The 17,002-nt window shown below is 36.9% G+C and overlaps 1 protein-coding gene across 1 annotated transcript; it reads left to right on the plus strand.

Moving 5' to 3' along the window:
* Window positions 1-274: 274 nt before the first annotated feature.
* LOC140145610 (tRNA (34-2'-O)-methyltransferase regulator WDR6-like) lies at window positions 275-15,512 on the plus strand (the record flags this gene model as incomplete). Its single annotated transcript, XM_072167305.1, is given in 7 exon segments — window positions 275-384; window positions 652-867; window positions 3,130-3,303; window positions 4,896-4,973; window positions 9,371-9,568; window positions 11,730-11,799; window positions 15,497-15,512. Coding segments are annotated over 7 exon segments (862 nt in total), but the record flags the coding sequence as incomplete, so codon positions are not given.
* Between the last annotated feature and the right edge of the window lie 1,490 nt (window positions 15,513-17,002).

A 17,002-nucleotide genomic window follows, 5' to 3' on the forward strand; every position in this document is an offset into this window, starting at 1 on the left:
GATGCACAAACATTTATAATGGTCAAGCTTAAAGATGCCAAATTATTGCTTGATTTTAGGCTTTTGCCATCTAATACTAGAGGTTCACTAATTTGGTCTTCATGAGTGACAATCAAATATGGCTGATTCACCATAGTATTTAGCCTACTGGGTAATTCTTAGTCTGGAAGTCTAATTTCTTTGGGGACATATTATTATTATTGATAATAGTAGTAGTATAGTGTTATTATTATTCAGCAGATAATAGTTCTAAGATCTAATTTATTTCCTGTAGATAATATTGAATCAAGTGCAGCTGAAAAACATGTGTTCCAAGGCAAAGTTTTAAATGTGATATGGGCTAGTTCAGAAGATCTATTAGCATCAGGACCAGGTGGACATTTGGTAAGTTATCTGAGGTAACAGCTTGTAAATACTTTAGTTTGTAATTTCTTGAAACTCATTTGCAATACTTAATTTAGAAGTGGTCTGTACATTTGTTTTATTCTGAAGACTAGTTTAGAAGTGAGATGTTCTAGTATATTTCACTTTTGGAAAGAATTACTAACATACATGTACACATGAATGTACCATGCTAGTATAAGTCGATGCATGATAAATTTAAATTGACATGAATTTGATTTTGATATAAATTGGTTCTTTATTTTCCAGGATTGGTACAAAGTAACTACTGACTCATGTGATACCATTAACCTCATAATAAGGTCTAAGTTCATCCTCCCCTCAGCTCGTCAGCATTGGGCTACTGCAGTGTCAGTGCTAGCTGATGAGGGGATCTTGTGTGGTGATAGAAGAGGTTCACTACATGTTTATAGTTATGACAGTAACACATTGGGAGGTTCACATTCCACAGGGCAAAGTTTGCAGGTTGGTGTGTTGTATAATTCCTATTATTCGCTAAATGCGCTGCGCTTAAACGCGAATAAACGCGAATAAAACATTTTCATACACGCTGCGCTGTTTCCCTAAACATATACGGTAAATAAAACAACATACACATGGGATATGACGCCTTGTCGCCGCAGCTCCTCCCGTAATGCGATATTGTTATACAATCACTGAACAACCTTTGTTCACAGCTTTTAACTTCGTAAGAAAATACATTTATAGATGTGTGTTTGTGCAGATCATTTACAAATCAGTTGTATATTTGCACGACGTAATGTAAATACAGCAAAAGAATAGCATGCACATGGAAATTTTAGTATTATGGGAGGAGATTGACGGAAAGTTAGTAAGGCCAGACTACAGCAAGCAAAAAATCTTGAAACAACTACAAAAATCATAACTGAGCAAAGTTGTGGGGTTTTTTAGGCCACTTTTTAGGCTGCTACCCAGCAAACACATAAAAAAAACCGATTTTTTAAAATCATTTTAAATGGGTTGAACAGGCTCAAGAATGGTAAATCACCAGAAATTGACAACATCCAGGCAGAACTGTTGAAAGAGAGTGAAGCGGAAGGTGTTGCAATAATTCACAGGCTATGTAACAAGATTTGACACAGTAAAGAATGGCCTGAGGACTGGAAAAAGGCAGTATTCCTACCTTTACCATTAAAGGGAGACACAAGGAATGTGCTAACAACCGCACCATCGCCTTTAATTTCACATGCTAGTAAAGTCCTCCTCCATATCATTGCTGAGAGAATTAGAAATCATCTTGAGAATGAATTACCACCAACGCAGGCTGGCTTTAGAAGAGGAAGAGGGACAAGAAACCAAATTGGCAATTTGAGGAATTTAATGGAGAAAATAGGGAATTCCAGCAACCATTATACCTTTGCTTCATTGACTACTCAAAGGCTTTTGATTGTGTGCGGCATAGGCAGCTATGGAGAATAATGAAAGAAATGGGGTTCTCCGAGCATGTGACCAATCTGATCTGCTCATTATATTACAACCAAGAAGCCACCGTTAGAACAGAGAGTGGAGACAGTGAGTGGTTCACTATTGGCCAAGGCGTTCGTCAAGGATGCATTCTGTCACCGTACCTTTTCAACATATATGCAGAGTACATCATGAGGAGAGCATTTGTTGGTGTTACAGGTCAGGTGTCCGTCGGAGGACGAAAGATAAACAACCTCAGATACGCTGACGACACCACCCTTATTGCAAAGTCATCAGATGAGCTTCAGGACCTCATAGACAGAGTAAAAGCAAGCAGTGAGGAATTTGGGCTGCATCTCAATGTCAAGAAAACAAAGATAATGATCTGTGGAGGAGATACAAATCAGCAAGTGAAGGTGAACGGAGAAGATGTGGAACAAGTTGACACTTTCAACTTTCTGGGATCACTTATAGACAATGCAGTGGCAGTTCACAGGAAATCAGAAGACGCCTAGCCATGGCAAGATCATCGGCAATTGCATTGACAGATATATGGAAAGACAGAGGCATTTCCAAAGCTACCAAGATTCATATTATGGATGCTCTGGTTTTCCCGATTGCCTTGTATGGCTGTGAAACATGGGCGGTTGGAATGACAGATAAGAAAAAGATCATGGCGTTTGAAATGTGGTGCTGGCGGAAGATGCTGAGAATATCGTGGAAAGAACATAAGACCAACAAATTTGTAAGAAACCAAATTGGAGACCATGCTTCCATGTGCCAAAAAATAGATCGTTTTAAACTGGCAGTCGTAGAAGAGGTAGACAGAAGCTTAGATGGACTGATGGAATTAAACAATTAACAGGCCTTTCTCTCGTGCAGCCCACCGTCTGGCTCAAGACAGAAGCTGCTGGAATACCATCATCAACAGGGTCACAAAGGGTCAGTCATGACTCATAGGACCTAACGACGAAATGGGTTACATGGGTTTTGGTGAAAACGCTTTTAATAACATTAAAATGTTGGGTTATAGAAAGGTCATGAAAAGATTTTAAAATGTCTTGTATAAAAAAAACCACTACAAAGACATTTTTTAAATGTCAAAATGTTTTTCTAAAATATATTTGCAAACATTTTTGCCAGATATGGTGCAAAATATTTTGTCAACATTTAAATAACATTTTGGTAGAATGTTGTTTTTGAATGTTATGAAATTATGTAGTTATGTACATGTAGAACTGATGCAGACATTGAGCAGTCCAATAATCCTGTTATTCAATTATGCATGTGTTATCTTTACAGAGACTTCCCCCTTGTCATTCTCTCTTTGGTATACATGGCAAGACTGGTGTTACCTCTGTGTGTCTCCATGATGGAATGATCTATAGTACAGGCAGAGATGGCACATATAGGCAACATATATTGAAAAGAGATGAAGAAGGGATCGCAAAACTCCAATTACTCAATACTTTTAAGGTATGTGTTGATAATTGAACTCAAACATTTGTAATATTTTAACAAGTTATACTTACAACAATTTCTTATATTGCATAATTGATAGCTTCCAGATGATGCCAGACTGTTAACTTGTTTACACATTGTCATATTTGAGTCAAAAATTATTCCTGGGTTTTGGATGTTACACGATGGTTCAATATAGACTAATTCCAATCAGCCGTCTACACTTCGCATGTACTGTGTATATGCTTCGTAGTGACGACTGATTATCTTACAGCCAATTATCATGACGGACTTCTGAAAACTATTCAATGCGACTTTGGTTGTGCGCCGTGTAGCGACTGACTAGCGGCGCCCTGTACCGCGCCGCTGTGACAAGATCGCTCTGAACTTCTAAAAACAACAAACTCGGTCAAAGGGTCAATTTGGACACAACTGCGCATGCTCTATGCCACAGGAATCCTGTTGCAAAATCCGTCACTTTTTTTCCACATAGTTTTCTCAGTCGTCAATTCAGACGGTTGACGACTGAGGGCAGCAGTCTAGGTTCAATATGGGTGTCGGCGACCCTTATTGTGAATTTTGACCAACTTCACCAAAAATATTTGAAATTTGGGCGAAAATCAGGCTTTTTTATGATTTTTTTGAAAATTTTGCATTTTTTTAGCATTTTTGGTGCAAATTTCTCAAAGTTGGTCAAAATTCAAAAAAATAAAAAAAAAAAAAAGGTCCCTTGATATTTTTATCTAGTTTTTTAAAATTAATAAAAAAATTTTTTTTGGTTTTTAATAAACAATTTTTTTTGTTACGTTCTGCACTAAAAATTTGGGCCAAAAACCTGTTTTTTGGGATTTTTTCCAAAAATGAGCATTTTGGCCCAAATTGGACCTCACAGATGAATTCAACAAGTCATTTCCATTCTAAAAATGTATACTTTTATATTCTTTAGACTAATAATTTAGCAGTTATGAAGCCCGAAAGTTTCCATAATTCCAGGGTTAAGACCACCCTTAAGGGAGCTTTTGACGGCTTTGATATGACCCGGCTATAAAATATTCAGTTGTATCATTGTTCATTTGAGTTTGTTTTGATTCATCCATTCCTTTATTTCGGCGATGCACTGTTCAAGTTTTACAAGTACTGTTTCAGCAGCACCTGCTATCTTTGGATTAAATGATACATAAAGCTGAGTAACATCAGCATATGAATGAAAAGAAACATTGTGACTACGAATAATAGCTCCCAGTGGTTGTGTATATATAACAAATTGAACTGGTCCAATGATATAAACTAATTTTGACTGTTCAGAAAAAACATCAATGCTTATGCTACTACATCTAGAACTATTACTATCAAAACGCTTAAAGTACAGTACCAGACACACCAGTATCATTTTCAGACAATCAAGTAGCAAACTGTGATCCACTGTATCAAATGCTGCAGACAGATCAAGAAGGACCATGAGAACCACTTCTTGTCTGTCTAGAGCATTCAGTACATCACTTTCAAATAACCAATGATACATAGCTAAGCTATTGCAATACTTTCCAATTTCTTTTCATTGAATGTAAAATGCATGATTTTTTTATGTTATATTATTTGCTTTTTAGGTCAGCAAAGGATTCCAGTGGTTAGAGAGGATTGTATTTCCATCAGATGAAGAAATGCAAATACTGGGATTTCACACGGTTTGTATGATAATATAGCCATTTGTTCATGTGATGAAAAGCGATTATGCGGTATGCAAAGCAAGGGACTAGTTATTCGCAGACTTGTTTACAAGTTACTGATGTATTGCCAGTATTGATATAGTTAATCATAATTTGGGGTGAATACAGAAGTACAGCAGTTTGTTCTCAGAGTTACACCTGCTTGGCTTTGAAATCCCTGTGTCAAGAGAGAGTCTTAATTACCAAACTGGTTTAACTGCACCCTGCTAGTAAATAAGTGGCCTTATAGCAATAATGTGCAATTTGCATTAGAAAGAAGATTTTAATAATATATATTCAAATTACTTGCAAAATACAGAAATAATAGTACATAATATTTTTATATATATCACATCATTTATTGAGCGCTATATCAAAAATTACCACAGCTGTACAATAGCAAATAACATGGTTAAAAACACAATAATATAAAATTATACAGCAAAAATATATATCATTTACATGTACAACAATAATTATTAAAAAGCAACACAATAAATCATCAATAGACCCTGTAAATGTAGGCAAATACAAAGGATGCATATAAGGAAAAAAACATTATTGAGATGGAAAAAGGTGAGTTTTTAAAAATTTCTTGAAAATATTGACTGAGGGTGAAAGGCGGATATGGAGGGAGCAAGTTCCAAAGGCGTGGGGCAGCAACATTGAAGGCGTGGTCCCCTATTGACAGTCGAGTACGAGACACTTGAAGTTGAAAATTACTACTGGAGCGCAAATTTTCCCTGCTTCGTTTGTACTGAATGAGTAACGAGGACAGGTAACCAGGTGTGAGATTGTTGATACCTTTGAAGGTCAAAAGCAGCACTTTGAAGATAACCCTCTCATTAACAGGCAACCGGCATCTAAAATGACTCGAGCTGCCCTGTTTTGCAGTACTTGCCGCTTTTTTTCTGTCCTCAGCTGAAATTCCAAACAACAGCGAGTTCGCATAATCCAGGCGGGATAGGATAAGCGAATCAACCAGGTGGTGGCAGCTTTCAACCGTGATGTATCTCCTGATTCTATAGATGTTCCTCAAATGAAAGTTAACTGTTTTAACAACAGATTTCACATGGTCCTTCATTGACATAGTTTGGTCAAATACTACACCCAAATTTTTGATTGTAGAAGATGGGGTGATATTTATATCATCAATTTTGAGAGAGACATCTTGCAGCTTTTTTTTTTTTTTTGAGGATGCCGCAACAAAAAACTCAGTTTTAGAATTGTTGAGCTTGAGCATATTTATTGTCATCCACTCATAAATGTCCTTAATACATGTCGACAATTTGGCTAATGCTAATTCGGCAGCTCCATCAGTTTTGGATCAAATGCCAGATAAAGCTGAATGTCATCAGCATAAATGTGATAGGCAATGCCATGCTGACGAATGATTGCGCCAATATAGTTGGTATATAACACAAAAACAGCGGTCCGAGAACCGATCCTTGAGGTACTCCAAATTCGAGTATACTTGCCCGATGCTGTGCATGCAGCATCACCGGATTCCTCAGCCTCCTCCGACACGGAGAGATCACCACCGATGGAAACACAAAAACTACGCCCCTTGAGGTGAGATTTAATCCACCTCAGCGCCATACCAGTTATGTTAAAAGTGGTTGATAAACGATCGAGCAGGATTTGGTGATCCACCGTGTCGAAGGCTGCTGAAAGATCCAGTAGCACCACAAACACCGCATTGCCACGATCCATATCCGTCATGATGTCAGTTTTTACACGGAGCAATGCTGTTTCCGTGCTATGCTGCGCCCTATACGCCGATTGGAACTCCTCCTGAAGACCATGTGAGTGAAGGTGATCCTGTAATTGAACTGAAGCAATCTTCTCAATGATTTTTGAGTAGTACCTTATGTTGGAAACAGGGCGATAATTGTTCAAGACATTTTTGTCAAGGGTGGACTTCTTTAAAACAGGGCATACCACTGCTTCGCGAAGCTTAGAAGGGAATTCACCACTACAAAAAGATTTGTTAACAACTACCTCCAGAGCTTGACACATAATCTTGATATTCTCTTTACACACCCACATCGGTAGTGGGTCTAACACACATGACTTATTAGAAGAAGCAAGAACTGTCTTTTCAATGTCTTCTGCACTCACAGGTTTGAAAGTATCAAATTGTTCAACATCAATAACTACATTGGAGTCAATAACACAATTATCATGATTTCTATCAGAAACCGAGACAAGTTCTTGTCTTATTAGCAACCTTGTTGATGAAAAACTGAGCAAAGGAGTTGCTCAGTTCAGACATTGAATCACAACTGGGTAAAGATTTGACATTTTTGTTCAACAGTTTGTTCATTATACCAAACATATTCTTACAGTCAGAAAATTCAAGTTCATCATTGTAATATACCTCTTTTGCAGTTTGAATGAGTTTGTTAACAATATTGCACTGGTCTATTATAAGCAACATGATTATCATTGGTTTTATTTTTTGCCATTTACGTTCTAGTTTACGACGCTTACACCTTGCATCATTAATTTCCTCATTGTACCAAGGAAAGCGTGGTCTCAAGCTTCGAGAACGTGTCTGAGGAGGTGCATGAGCATCAAGAACACAAGTAATCGACGATTCAAAAAGCTGCTCAAGCATCTCATCAACAGTACCTCGAAAGTCAATACCACCAACTGCTAAAGTTAAGTCACTAGAAAATACACATTTGCCCATTTTCTTAAAGTTCCTTACAGTAGATTTCAATTTTTGAGGAATGGGTTTAGCATAGTCAAAAACACAATCAACGATCTTATGATCGGAACCTAACGATGGTAATACACAGCAATTAGAAACCAATCTGTCCTCAATGCGCGATATGACAAAATCTAAAATATGTCCACTAATGTGCGTGGGTTCTTGAACATACTGGTGTAATCCATGTGCTGATAGGGTATCACAGAATCTGATGACTTCCGGTTTAGTAGGCTGATCTACATGGATGTTGAAATCTCCCAGAAATACAGTTTTGGCAGGAACAAGACACACATCATCAAGGAAACATTCAAATTCCTCTAAATATTGGCTGGTTTTGAAGCCATTTACTTTTGAGGGTGGAGGACGATATATGATGACAATTCTAAGACCAGTGTTTTTTACAACGATGATTGCATGTTCAAAATATGTTGTTTCATCAGATGTGTTGTTCAAGAGACTGATTTGTCTTTTGTGGATAATCCCTCACTTGTTATAACTTACAAAAGCAAGTAATTCAGTATGAGTGAATGGGTTTGAAGCCCAAACACAGAAGTGTCCACTCATCATGCACATGAATACTAAAAAAATACATAACCCATAGCATAAAATACCACAGTATTTAAAAATCATTCGCACGAATGGCATTGAACACTTGAAGTTTGGTGGGTAAATTTTCCGCTTTTTTTTAAAACCCCACTCACAGGCCTGATCTATATCTTCTACAGTGTGTATCAATGTGTTGGCGGATAAAACTGGATTATAAAAACTCATAATTTTACTGTAATTAAAGTATTTCAGGCTTAGTCTTTCACAGGAAACTACATCATTGGGTATTACAATTCACCGGCTTCATTCCGTGGTGGCATCTAGTGATTTTTGGCACATATGGCACATGTTTTTAATGATGTTTTCTTTCATTTTGCTAAGTCTCAGCAGTCAAAATTAGCTAATTGATTAATAATTAATTAATTAAATTTGGTGTATTGTTACAAAGTGAAATTTTATGTTTTCTGTAGTGGCGAATCGACTATTGTTAAAATGAAAAACATTGCATGTTATAGTGGCGTATCTGACCTAGCAAGCTGTACCAATGTTATAATGGCGTATCACCTTGCTACATTCCATAGTGCCGTATCGGACCTGTTTTCATTTTGCCAGTATTAAATAATGTGTCTTTATTTCTTTTGAAAGTTATAAAATCTGTTTAGTTTACTACAGATATATCACATCAATTACAAAATATAATGAATGTCTGATTTACACAATTTTATATTGGCATTTCTTTAAACCCAATTTTCTCGAAAAGTTGTTTATTCACAGTGCCCCCACGATGCTCCACTATGGAATACAGCCGACAAATTGTGAAAAAAAGTAGAAATTCAAGAAAATTGAGGATGTAGGTGCGAACAAATTGCACATTATGGCCTTAACACAAATTTATTCCTTTTGCCCTATGGACCTATATTTTGCAGGAAAAAATACCTGTTCTATAGGCCTGACCGCCCATATTTTGCATTTGGGGGATTTATTTTTTGACAATGCATGTAAAATGAGCCAATGTTTTGGGCAAAATTTGATTGATTTTTGACCCTTCTTGAAAGGTCCATCTTTTTTGTTGCATAATAAGGCTTAATGATATCCTTAATTGTTTATGTTGTAGAATCAATTCTTAGTGTGGAGTGTTACCAGAAGCGAGAGATTGATAGAAGTAGAATGTGGTGGAGGGCACCGTACATGGGGGTATACAGTCTGTGATGTCGGCTCAGAAAGCATAGCAACATTTGCTTGTGTCAAAGCACAGCAAATATTTATTCATCGTGTACCCTGGCAACTAGGAAGTAGACAAACCATAGTGAAGGTGAGCTTTTTGCTTAAATGTGAGGTGCAATCATATGTCAAAAGGAGACACTTTTGGGCAGGTTATCAATTTTAAGGTTTATACGTATCTTAAATATAGAGATAATTTAAATTGCTCCACAACGCCGTTTCCCCAGTGTATTATATTGGGTGCCATCAAGGTAATCATTTGTGGAAGTGGCCATTTTGTACCATCACCCTGCAGCTGTCAATCACCATGCACAACTTGTCAGATCTCTTAATGACCTTTGACAGCAAAATCTATAAACGCCCGATTATACACTGGCTATAATGTCAATTACATGTGTGCATTTGGCACCATTCTGCAATGTTATGTGCCAGAGGCATTTTGAAGGAATTGCGTTTCAGACTGGAACCCCTTAACAACCTTTGACCGCAAATAAAAATACCGCATATACATTTGGTAATAACAATTCATGTGTGTACATACTGTCACACTGCTATGTTTTTCCTGGTTAATAAAAATTGTTAACAGTTTTTGGTTTTAGACCAGAATAAATGACCTTTAAACCCTAATTTAAAAAATACCATACATACACTGAGTAACAACAATTCATGTGTGAACATACCGTCACTGTGCTATGGTTTTCTTGGCTAATAAACATATTTGAAGGTATTTGGGTTTTACACCGGATGTGGCCCCATAATTACCTTTTGACCTCAAATATGTGTACCTTCCATAGACACAGGTAATAGCAATGCATGTGTGTAAGTGGACTCACTGTCTTACCCAATTTGTGGGCGAAGAAGCATTTTGAAGGTATTTTGTTTTACACCAGAAGTGATCCCTTGACCTTGGACCCCAAATCTGTACATTTCATAGACCATGAGTAATAACAATGCAAGTGGCTTCGCTGTCATAAGTTGTGGGAGAAGAAGCATTTTGAGTTGAAATCACATTTTTGACCCCTTACCCCTGGTTGACCTGTAACCCCACAAGTTTCACCTGACATTCAGGGTTCACAGTTTTTCACGTCCAGGACGCTCTCTGAACTCACTGGACCTGCAAAAAGTAAGATTATGTAACCTGAATGGGTCCAGCAGGGTGTGCTTGGATCCGGAAAAAATTCCCTCAAGAAATGGTAAATATCATCATAGGTCGTCATTGTGTGGTAACCCAGCTCAGTCGGCTCTCAGCATATTGTTTTAATAACTTTTCATTCATAAATTACATACAATTACTAAAGCAACATATGCACACTGTGGGCACAATTCCCATCGCTATTTCATGCATGAGATATTTGATCAGCGAGAGGAACTGTAGAAGAGGTTGACTTGTAAGATTTTTTTGGGATCATGCAAATTTTATGTTACAATACTGATGTCAACATTGTCATTTACAGGTGATGGTAGTTGAATTTCCAACCGAGCAAATATAACAAAATAATCAAATAATTAGATGATAAGAGTAGCGCATGTTAGGTATTATTGTACATGTAGTTCTTCATGAAAAAGGCAGCCGATCGCTATAAGTCATCTTTTACCCATTAATTTGGCTCACCTGTAGTAAGTTTTGGGTGCCAAATTCGGCATACTATTTATATATTTATCCAGCATAAAAAAATGGACCTGGTTATTTGAGAGCAAACTGTGAACCCTGCTGACGAGTATGGTCATGGTCAGTGATGGTTGTGACCAAGTCAAAATCAGTTGAAGGATGTGTGTGCTATAGCAAATGTAAAGGTTGCCAGAAAATGTTTATGTAAAGGTTATATTTCCAACAAAATACATTTTGCAATAACATTTTGACAACATTTTAAAATACATTTTTCATATGCAGAATGTTTTCAAATGGGTTATCAATCTTTTAATAACCTGACATTTTAAGTTATTTAAACATTTGATAACTTTTTAAAAGATGTTTGTTAAACGATTTAAAAAGATATTGTGTGCTTGCAGGGAATATTTTATCAGAAAGACTCTGGATGCTTAATGAAGTCAGAGGGAGATGGACAGGCAGGTATAGGGAAATAGACAGACCTGTCAGACAGATAGAGAGAGTGGGCGATTGGGGAAGTATGAGAATATTGACAGACTCGATACCTACATCAATATAATTGATACACATGGTAAGAGGGGTCATAATACTGTGTAGTTTTATAATTATCAGGATTGTGACTTTTTTGTGTGTTATTTTTCAGCAAGCTTTACATGGTAATCAAGTGACATGTGTGAAACATCTCGCCAGTTTTTCTTCAATAAATGAAGAAGGTAAGATTCTCCCCAACTAATTAAATCATTTTGCACAAAACTTCATAAATGGTAGCTAAAATATCAGTAATAGAATTGGGTTTACGGTACATTCTCAAACATTGCTTAGTTCAAATGTTCACTGTACTAGCACTTCAAAACATTGTATATTACTTATTATATACCTCATATATAGATTCCTGTCATCTGATTGGTTAAAAGTGCAGTCATTGAATTAGCTATGCCCTCCTTTTTAAGAATTGCATAAAAACTGAACTATTCCCGGCAATAGTCTTTTAAAAGACTATTCCCGGCATAGTCATTTTCACATCATCAATGTGCGTCCCGATCAAACTCTACGCGCGCGATGGCGTGTGCGCATTACGCACGCCGCGCTGCCTGCCAGTTGCGGTGACGCAATCGGTTCATAACAAAAAACTTTCTTTGTAAATTTGACCATGGCCTATGAACAATAAAATAGGCCTTTTAACTAATCAGATGACAGAAATCTATATTAATGAGGTATATAAAACAAATATTGACTGCTTTATTCAGGTCATGGTTAAAATTATAGGCCCGCGGTGATCTCAAAACCATGCTATGTGCGCCTCGGGGCATAGCTTGGTTTTGAGATCACCTTGTGCCTATAATTTTAACCATGCCCCTCATAGCAGTCAATATTTGTATACTGCAGAACTTGATCCACTTGCTTTTTGTCACTCTTTTGCCCATTTCATATATTTTTGATAATGTATGAAATCCTTGCCTTCATGGTGAAATAAATAGCAACTGCAGCCAATATGTTTTGTACTCTTTGTTTTCAGTATGTGATCCCATATTTTGTTCTTCAATTTGATTCCTATGTTTACATTCATTAGTATCTACAAAATGTTAAAAGTTTCAGGTTAGGCCAAAAAAAAAAAAAAAGGTTTGTCTCAAAGCTCACAAGAAATTTAAAAACAAATGCGAAATGCGATTTTTTTTTTTTTTATGTCCGACTTTTTTCATGGTATTTTGAGAAAAAAAGTCTGATTTTCGCTGATTTTTTATGGAAAAAACTATAAAAATTTTTTTTTTTGAAATAAAAAAAATTTCTTTATTGTAAAATCTTGCGATTTTACAAATACGAGCACTAAAGATTTAAAAAAAACCTTTTTTTTTTTGGCCTTATCAAATATGGTAAATGAGCAAACAAAAATACAAAAAGCAAAGCCTAAACTGAGCTTATTTTAATATTGAGAGTAACCTGGATAGGTGGAATCCTAGCACCTAAGCAGTTGCAACCATTACAAACTACCTGCATGTAGATGCCAACCATTCTCATTAATTCATAATCTTTACAATCTTAGTTACTGCAACCCCCTCAAAAGGTAATATTCATGGTTGTTAACAGTAAAAAAAATTTTGTTCAAAATTGGGTCAAGGCGTACATTTAATGGTTGTAAGTTGCATGTATGGACAAGCCAGAGACGCATTAGTTTGATGTGCATTTCTGGCTCTAATGACAGTTGATTTACTCAGGCTTCTCCTAAAATCTGACATGTGATGGAGATCTGACCTCATTGTTATACCCCTTATTATGCACCTGTCACTTGTATGATGCACAATAGACCCTCCCTCGGGTCCATGGAGAACGACTGGTAATGTAGATTACATTTTGCCTTCCAGTTCCCAGCATTTTGTGGGAGTTCACTTTTACAGATATGGGGTCACGCAATCTTTCTATATACCACGTCCATGTTTTCACCACATTAACGTTTGTGTAGCGACTAAAACAACGATATTGTATCCGACCAATCAACGCAGCTTGGCAGCGCGGGGATATTTGAAGAGTCTTCCCCAGCTAAATAATGTGCAAACATTTGCAAACCGCACACGATAATATACGCAATATGGTCAATAGGCCTAAATCCGAGTCGAGTGGTTGCCTTTTATTATTGCGCGTACCATGGGTCTATCAGACGTGTGCCAGTTGAGCTCAATACCTCTCAGTTGTTGACAAGTGTCCCATCCGATCTTACGTCGCATCCCGCCGCATAGCTTTGTGCTACCATATTTGAATTGAAACTGGGGCGGGGCTTTCATAATTGACATCGGAATAACCGTGCTTCGTTGAACGATTATTTGGAAGGGAGATCTCTAACAGATTGGACCAGTCAAGGAATCAGCGCTCAATGAACTTTCGCGTTCAATTATAATACAAGTATATTTCTATATTGCTGCATGGTTGACTGTGTGTGGAATCAGTGGCGTCGATTTGTGGATGAAGAGGAATGGGTTTTTGGCATTGAAGAAAATAAGTGGGGTTACAGGACTTTGGCATTTTTTTCATAGGGCATTATGTAATTATTTATTGTTACATTATCCAGAGATGAAACTGAACCGAGACTGGGGGCCAGTCTAGATGCACAATGACCCATGGGAATGACCATCATGTATATATATGTCAAGACACACATTGCATCACCAAATGTGACTTGCCATTGTGTAAAATTGATGCACCAATAAATTAGTAAGTGAAGTACCATTTCGTGGAAATGACTGTCTTTATTATGATGCACGCCGGGATATGAAAGTACAACTCAAGTGAACTTGTTCCATTGTGTGTGTACAAACTGAAGAACAAAGGAGCTCATTCACATATTAAATATACCAACAGGACGTCGGAAAAGGTCATGAAAACCCTCTTCAAACCGGCGCGATCCAGTCAGCACAGCTTAAGCCACCCAACGCACGCCATCATTCCGTGCTTCAAGTTTGGAGGAATTGCGATTGAAACGATGATCGGGAAAAGAGCATGTAGTTTTGTGAATGAAATTGGCTATTTCAGGGTTACGATGCATGCTGAAAGGTCAATTTCTGAATCTTTACGAACTATAGGGTGCCATTTTATATTTATCCCACAATGATCAGTGGTATGGATCGCTAGATATTACCGTTTGAAAAATGATTTTTTTCTGCTGACAAAGAAAATATTTTCAAGTTTTGAAATGTTGCTTTTGAAAGCTAGAGTAAAGCCTCTGATGACGGACATTTGACGCACCCAGGTAAAACAACTGACATTGACGCACCTATATGGATTTATGTTGTGACGGACCAGTGGCTTTCTTGACTATCCGGCCCATGACGCGCCTTTCCTGGGGGTCGTATACTACATGTATGTCATACAAGTGACAGATACATTATATGATGGTTTTATTCCTTTCACATGCATGTGTATGTATCTTCCATTTTGGTTAGGTTTGTCTTTTTTCTGAATATCTGTAGTTCCATATGGGGAACAGTAGTGATGAACATGTAACTTGGTAACTCCACAACCAAAGTGAGGGTAGACTTTGAATATCAAGGTAACCACATTCATGGCAAATGATCACCAAGGTATAAAATGAAAACTAATGAAAGGTACAGATTCACTCACCATGTGTGTGCTTGTCGTTGAGTAAGGTTATTGTCATGCAAGCGTGCACTCATGTACAAATCAATGGGCATGCCAGGGTAAATCTGTATCTTCCATCAGTTTTTAGGGTAATTTCCGCATCTTTTATTTGCTGTGATGACTAATATCTCAAATTAAAGAAAACATCCCTGCACATATGTTGGTTACCTTCATTTTCTACATGTACCCTCACTTTGGCTATATGGGGTCATGTTCAAAAAAAACTGTACCCCTTTATTTATTTGCAGATTAAAAATTATTTGTACACTCTCACCTTTGCAGGAGTTGAATATGCTGTGTAAAGCTATTGGGAGTGAAGATACCACTGTGAACATTGTGATGCTGTATTGTATCCTTAAGATTACACTATTATACATTAAGTCAAAACTAAAACAATAATGGAAATGGGATCCTGGCTGACTGTAAAAAACAGCTTGAGCTGATCAAGTAAAGTGACATATAGTATGCTGTAGGTCTTATTATACAATAACCAAGGTTCATTTATGTATTTCCATAATAAAAACAGACAAATATACATATGAAATACATTACAAAGAAAGATTAAATCAATGAACTGGGCCTCAAGGAGCAGATCATTAATTGTGTTTTTAAACTGATTGAGTATCCCAGGTTAAAAAAGAAATAAAACAAACAAGGCCAATAAGGCCAGCATTTTTATGAGACAGAAAATTAGCAAAATATAATAAAAGACTTATCACACAAGACACAAACTGGCTCCAAGTTAGGGCTTAATCACAAAATGAGATTAGATACAATTTGTACTTACTAAAATGTTTTTAATTGAAAAACTCAACTGCATACTGAGGGGTGGTCAATATGTAATGTATGTTACTTTTTTCTTGGTTAATGAATTTGGTCTCAAAAAGCTTGTTCCTTCAAAACATTACAGGAAAAATAGTTGATTTTGCATCACTGTAAATGGGTAGGCCACCCCACAGAGGAAGCCTACGTCCTTGACTTCTGGTACTACCAGATGTGAACACAGATTCATCATGGAAATTGTTCTCAAGGAGGTGAAAACTCAAATGAAATTTAACATTATACAGTTGCTGTAAATGGTGATTAAGTCTTTGATATTCAACAGCAACAAAATGGTCTTTCGAGTTCAAAGATGGAATGAATGTACTTAAACATCATCCAAGGTCTAAAAGGACTTGCTAACTTATAATGATTTGCATGCTGGTGCAATGGCATTGATCATGAATAAAATACCAAACAAGAAAGATGAGATAACCCACAAATCTGGTGAAAGTGTTTTCAACATAAATTCATTAACATTTGGATATTCCATGTTGTCTTCTAGTCAACAATAATCTTCCATGTACAAAATTGATACATGTTGACAGAATCAGGTCCACACCGCCTATGCACTTAGAAACGAGGACTGATGAGCTAAGTTTCATCTATATTGGCTAAAGGTGATAAGACAAACATTATTCACTGGAAATATGAGTCCATTCAGTTGAAGCATAATTCTATATAGATCTTCCAACCTTACTTAAGATCATTGTGCGGTCACCAGAGTGGAAGGTCTTCAGTGCTGTGTTCTGAGATTCAGGGAGAGGCTTGATGACAGATCATTTGCTAAATGAATGTACAATCATAGGTATTATATATCACACAATTTTGCTATCAAAATTGAGGCAAGCAATCAAGCAAAGAAGGTTGGTGGCAGGAATGGGATTGTTCTTCCAACCCAGGATGGAAGGGGCACTCAACTTTCATGCTGTGCAAATTTTGGGAACTAATCTTTCTGAACTGAAATTT

This window comes from Amphiura filiformis, unplaced genomic scaffold (assembly GCF_039555335.1).
Source record: "Amphiura filiformis unplaced genomic scaffold, Afil_fr2py scaffold_473, whole genome shotgun sequence".
Lineage (NCBI taxonomy): Eukaryota > Metazoa > Echinodermata > Ophiuroidea > Amphilepidida > Amphiuridae > Amphiura > Amphiura filiformis.